This window comes from Branchiostoma floridae, chromosome 5 (assembly GCF_000003815.2).
Source record: "Branchiostoma floridae strain S238N-H82 chromosome 5, Bfl_VNyyK, whole genome shotgun sequence".
Taxonomy (NCBI): Eukaryota; Metazoa; Chordata; class Leptocardii; order Amphioxiformes; family Branchiostomatidae; genus Branchiostoma; species Branchiostoma floridae.
Window position 1 is genome coordinate 5442300 of NC_049983.1, and position 6100 is coordinate 5448399.

The 6100-nt window shown below is 45.3% G+C and overlaps 1 protein-coding gene across 1 annotated transcript in view; it reads left to right on the plus strand.

Annotated features, from left to right (window-relative positions):
- Positions 1 to 2777: 2777 nt before the first annotated feature.
- LOC118415624 (uncharacterized protein K02A2.6-like) overlaps positions 2778 to 6100 on the plus strand; it is a 7431-nt gene continuing 4108 nt past the window's right edge. The window contains exon 1 of the mRNA XM_035820332.1: positions 2778 to 6092. Coding sequence (XP_035676225.1) covers positions 2778 to 6092 — 3315 coding nt within the window. The remainder of the gene's footprint in view (positions 6093 to 6100) is intronic.

Sequence of the window (6100 nt, forward strand, 5' to 3'; positions counted from 1 at the left end):
TATGACTGGTTTCATCAAAAGAACAATCGGGTTCAACTCTAGCACTGATGTACGCAAGGCACTGTACACCACATTGGTGAGAAGCATCTTAGAATACTGCTCACCTTTGTGGTCCCCTCAGTCCCGCAAACTCATGTCCCTTGTAGAAGGGGTGCAACGGCGGGCGACTAAATTCATTCTAGGAGCCCACTCGAACACCCTGACCTACAAGGAACGTCTCTCCACCCTTGGTCTGTTGCCTCTTACGCACAGGCGCGAAGTATGCGACGTCATGGTGTTTATCAAGTCTAAACCAATTGTTCACAAGTATGTATCCTTCCCTTCCAGACCCTCTAGATATCTCAGATCTCACATGCTTACCCCCATTAGAGTAAGGACATCAGCCTTCAGCTCTTCTTATATACCAAGGCTGGTCACCATCTGGAATCAGCTGAGTCCTGTCCTCCGTAATATTGGGGTTCAAGCCACTGAAAAGTCTAACATCTTGACATTCAAGCGATCGCTTGTGAGAGCCACGTTTGTGAGATTTGACACCAAGTTCAATGTCGACGTCCCCTGCTCTTGGTCCACATCTTGTGGGTGTGCCTCTTGCACTGCTTTAAGGCTACATTAGTATTGTAATTAGCTTTTTACTCTGTATATAATGATATTTGATAATTTTGTATATAATCAATTCTGTGTATAATTGTCACCGAATTGTATATTCATGTCTACTGACTTTTGATGTCTAATGTTTATTGTTTGATTTTGGTTTCGTATTGTTCTATTATCATTTCAGGTTTGGGAGGACAACTTGTAAAGGTGTTGATACACCTGTTTTGTCCTCCCTTCCACTTGTTTTTGCATGTGGTAAATTCAAATAAAGAAATAAAGAAATAAAGAAACGAGGCTCCTCGTGCGTTCTACTTAGTGAGTCGGTCTCTTAGCAAGTAACCATGGAACTTGAGTGCAATATTTGTAACAGCGCTGTATTCGTGACAAATTCTGTATCCCTCTCGAAATCTGTACTTTGGTCCCCAGAAACCTTAGCTTTCATTTGATATATAACCTAATGTCGACTCTGTTTACTGGCATAGCACTGGTATAGAAAATGTTCAATCTGTTCAGGACCTTTCGCCCCGTACGTTCTACCGTGGTAGGAGATCGGCCAGCGTGGTGTCGACGCAGTTTTTTGGGGGGGTGTAAACTCGTTGCTCCTCAAATCAACCGGGAGACTTTGGTATCATTGCAAAGGCAATGAAATGGACTATCACGTTGTTGAATTAGATAATTGGGTAAAAGTGAATTGTAAAACAGACAAGCACAAATAAACTGGACAAAAAATGCTAATGTTTCAAAAGCCATACTGCCAGGTGTAATTTTGCAACGCACAAAATATGTGTATGGTTGTGCTGGAAAAATCCTGTAGATGTGCAAAAGTATAAACTTTATATAAACATTATGCAAGTCAAAGGTCTTTTTGTTGCACCACAGGCAGTTGTTTACACCCATGCAAGGGGATCAAGCCGTGACTCGGCGTGCGCCGTGTCTTGGCGTTCTATGTGATCTGTGTCGTTTTAGAAAACCCCGGAAGTAGAAACGAATATTCGATGCTTGGCCATTCGACTAGATATGTGTTTATCACATCAGAGGTTGTACTTATTACGCTCTAAGAACGTCGAGACAGGTTCCATTGAAAGGAAGATGCTTTAGGAAACGTTCAATTCACCTAATTCTTTTTAAATGATAAAACTTTACTGTACATTGATCATAGCATGACCATTCAAGGACAGCATGTGCGTAGAGCAGTAATAAATTTTCCGCATTCTACAATGGCGAAGAACTAGTGTAAACGCACACTGCAAGTCAGTCCTTGCTCGACTAAGGTTGCTCCACAGCTCAGCTGTCTATTAAAGGGGGCACACCCCCAGTTTATTTGCGGTTTCAAATGGAGGCGGCACACCCTAAAATCTAGCAACCACCTCTTCCAGGGAATTAAACTGAAGCAAAATAACTGTATATGGGGTGAGAGGATATTCCTTCAGCTACAAGACCAACTGAGTTCCTATCGTTCAACTTCTCTAATTTTGAAAAATTATAGAGAAAAAACATTATTTTCATGTCAAAATGATGAACAAAATCGGGCATTTTCGCATTAGATAAAATAGATGAAGAACATTTTTCCGGCAAGCACGACTAATACTGCCAGAAAGAGGAAAATCTTAAGAGTAATCCAGCCAATTATAAAGAAAATTCTAGTACTACAGTTTTTTTTAATCATCCACGGCGCGCGGCATTTCAACTTGGCTAAGTGACACAGCGCTTCAGAGATCAATATAGGTCACGGGCCTGTTTACGTTCAGGCGTAGGAATATCCCGGAAGTAAGCCGCACACCAAAACAGAATTTGCACCCAAAACACACCATTTCCTACACTTTTCAGCCATGTTAGCGTTTAATGTCTGTTACATATCCAGATAATCTCATCAGGCAAGGCCCAGCATGCCTTATGGGGCCTTGGACCGAATCACTCTCAGTCAAATCACATGACCTATTTTTGTATCACTACACCAGTCACATGTACAGAGCTAGAAGTTTATAGATTAAATCCTAGTCCGCTCATCAAGTGTCTCCTAGTCGTCCATCGTAGTCAACAGAGCACTACAAGGAGTCAGGGAACACAACACAACATGGTGGCAGCGGTAAACCAGCAATCCTGAGCTGTGCAGCGGCAGGAAGTCCCCAGAAAGCCGCGGAAACCAGGAAATAACCCGCTCGACCAAGAACAAAGGATTCAAGATGGCGGCGGCCCAACAAACCATGCTGACGAATTTGATCCCCGAAATGGACTGGAACGCTGATGACCCCGTCAAAACGTTTCAAAAATTCAAACAAAGGATCGAACTGGCATTCAAGACCTTCCTGAAAGACGCCACCGACGAGGAAAAGGTGAGCTACATACTTTTATTAGCAGGAGACGATGGGCTTGAGATCAGAAATAGCTGGGAACTATCTCCAGAACAGGAAAAAGATCCAAAGAAAATCCTAGAGAAGTTCGAGAAACACTTAGAACCCAAGACAAATCACAGGATTTTCAGATATGAGTTCCAAAGCATGAAGCAAAGGCCCGAAGAATCCATCAGTGATTATATGGCAAGGCTAAAAAACGTGGCAGACAAATGCAACTTCAAAGACAAGACAGAGAAAGACGGGAGACTGCTAGACCAGATGATCTGGGGATGTGCATACAAAAAGGTACAGAAGACCCTCATAGGGAAGCATGAACTGACCCTTGCGGCAGCCGTAAAGGAAGCCGTACAGCATGAGTCTACAGAGAAGTGCATGACAACGTTGACAATCTCAACTCAAGCTAAAGAAGCAAAAGTCGATGCCATTTCTAACAGAAAGCATACTCCAAGCTCAAAACAAAAGGCAAGCCACAAACCCCCACAGAAACAGGGTTCAACTTCAAAAACCTGTAGAAACTGTGGCACAGAGCACGAATTCAATGACAAGAAGAAGTGCCCAGCAAATGGTTCCACTTGTCATGGGTGTGGGAAACCAAACCACTGGCGGAAAATGTGCAGGTCAAAGGGCAAGTCCAAGCCACAAGAATACAAGGGTTACAGAAAGGCTAATCCAAAGCATGTGCACTACCAGCAAGAAGAGCAGTACTCCTCAGGAGAAGAAACACTGTCGGTAGGTGCCATATATGTCCATGAAGTGGAGCATGAGAATAATGTACACAGTAATGAAGCGTACACAACTTTCCAACTCAAGAAGAAGATAGGAAAGAAGACAACAAACATCAACCTGCGATTGAAGATAGATACAGGGGCTCAAAGCAATGTCATGCCGGTAGAACACTATCAGCAGATATTCCCGGAAAACATGACAAAAGCTGGGGAAGTCAAGGCAGGAATACTCACACCGAGCAAAACTATCTTGTCAGCCTACGGAGGGGACAAAATCCCACACCTGGGGAAGACAACCATCTCTGGAAAACACAAAGGCCGAGAGGTCAAGTGTACTTTCTTTGTGACCAAATCCAAGGGACCAAGCATCCTCGGATTGGCAGCGTGCCAGCAGCTAGGCATCATCACAATCCATGAGATACAAGCTACCCCAGAGGATGGCAAGATCAAAGAGACGGTGCCGATCAAGGACCGCCCTGCCATCCACAACAAGGAACAACTAATAAAGATGTACCCGGAATGTTTTGATGACAAGGTAGGGTGTTTTGAAGAGGAGTACCACATCACTGTTGACCCAGACGTAGAACCAGTGATACATCCACCTCGCAGAGTGCCACTAGAGCTGCGAGAGAAGCTGAAGAAACAGCTGGAAGAGATGACGAAGAAAGGAGTCATCAGCGAGGTCACACAGCCAACAGACTGGGTAAACTCCATAGTAATAAAGGAGAAACCCAATGGCAAACTGCGGATCTGCCTCGATCCCAGAGACCTGAACTTGGCACTCAAGAGGAACCACTACCCTACACCCACTCTAGAAGAGATAACACCCTCTCTGGCAGGAGCCAAAGTGTTTAGTAAGCTGGACGCCAGCAACGGGTATTGGAATATCAAAATAGACGAAGAATCTTCCTTGCTCACGACCTTCAACACGCCCTATGGCAGGTTCAAGTTCAACCGCCTCCCGTTCGGGCTCAAGGTCTCGCAGGACGTCTTCCAGAGGAAGATAGACGAGACGTACAGAGGATGCAAAGGAGCAATTGGAATTGCAGACGACATCCAGGTGTACGGGAAGACAGACGACGACCACGACTTCCATCTGCACGAAGCGATGGAGAAGACCAGGCAAGCTGGCATCAAGCTAAACGCATCCAAGTGCATAATCAAAGAAAGTGAGTGTAAGTTCTTCGGAATGATCTACACAGCCGAGGGAGTCAAGCCAGACCCCGAGAAAGTGAAGGCGATACATGACATCAAAGCACCTCAGGATGAGAAGGAACTAAGAAGTCTCCTAGGGCTCATTCAATACATGAGCGCTTTCATCCCCAAGCTCGCGGACAGAACGACAAACATCCGTGAACTGCTGAAGGAAGATGTCGAATACAAGTGGAGTGCATCACACACTGAAGACCTGAACAAGATAAAGCAGCTCATCAGTGAAAAGACAACACTGCAGTACTATGACAGGGAGAAACCCGTCATACTACAAGTAGATGCCTCAATCAAAGGAGTAGGTGCAGCACTAATACAAGATGGAAAACCCATCGCATTCGCCTCAAAAGCCCTCTCACCGGCTGAAACAAGATACGCCAACATCGAGAGAGACTCATCAAAAGGAGTAGGTGCAGCACTAATACAAGATGGAAAACCATCGCATTTCGCCTCAAAAGCCCTCTCACCGGCTGAAACAAGATACGCCAACATCGAGAGAGAGCTCCTGGCAGTAGTCTATGGATGTGAGAAATTCCACACCTACTTGTACGGAAGAAGCTTCGAAGTCGAGTCGGATCACCGACCCTTGGAAGAGATGCTACTAGCAGACGCACTCTCCAGGCTGTCACAGCACGACAAGCAAGAGATGGACGGTCTCAAAGTCCAGATCCATCACCTCGTGAAAGTGACAAGTGTGAAACTGGAGCAGATCAAAGAGGAGACCAGCAAGGATGAAGAGCTCCAACTCCTCGCCCAGACAGTGACACAGGGATGGCCAGAGAAAAGAAAAGAGACACAAGCAATCATACACGAATACTGGACCATCCGAGACGACATCTCGGTAGAGGATGGAGTCCTCCTGGCTGGGTCCAGGATGATTATACCCAAGTCCATGAGAGCAGAGGTCCTAGAGATGATTCATCAAGGACACCTGGGTATCGAGAAATGCATACTCAGAGCAAAATCTGCAGTCTACTGGCCGGGCATGTACAAACAAATCGAGAAAGCAGTTGCAGCATGCCCCACATGCCAAAAGCACAAGAACTCGCAACAGAAAGAAGAGATGATGCCAACAGAGATACCAAGCAGACCATGGCAAACAGTAGGCATGGATCTGTTTACCACCAATGACCAATGGTTTCTACTCCTGGTAGACTACTACTCCAAATTCCCATTTGTGAAGAGTCTCGCCAACCTGAAGGCATCAACAGTAACATC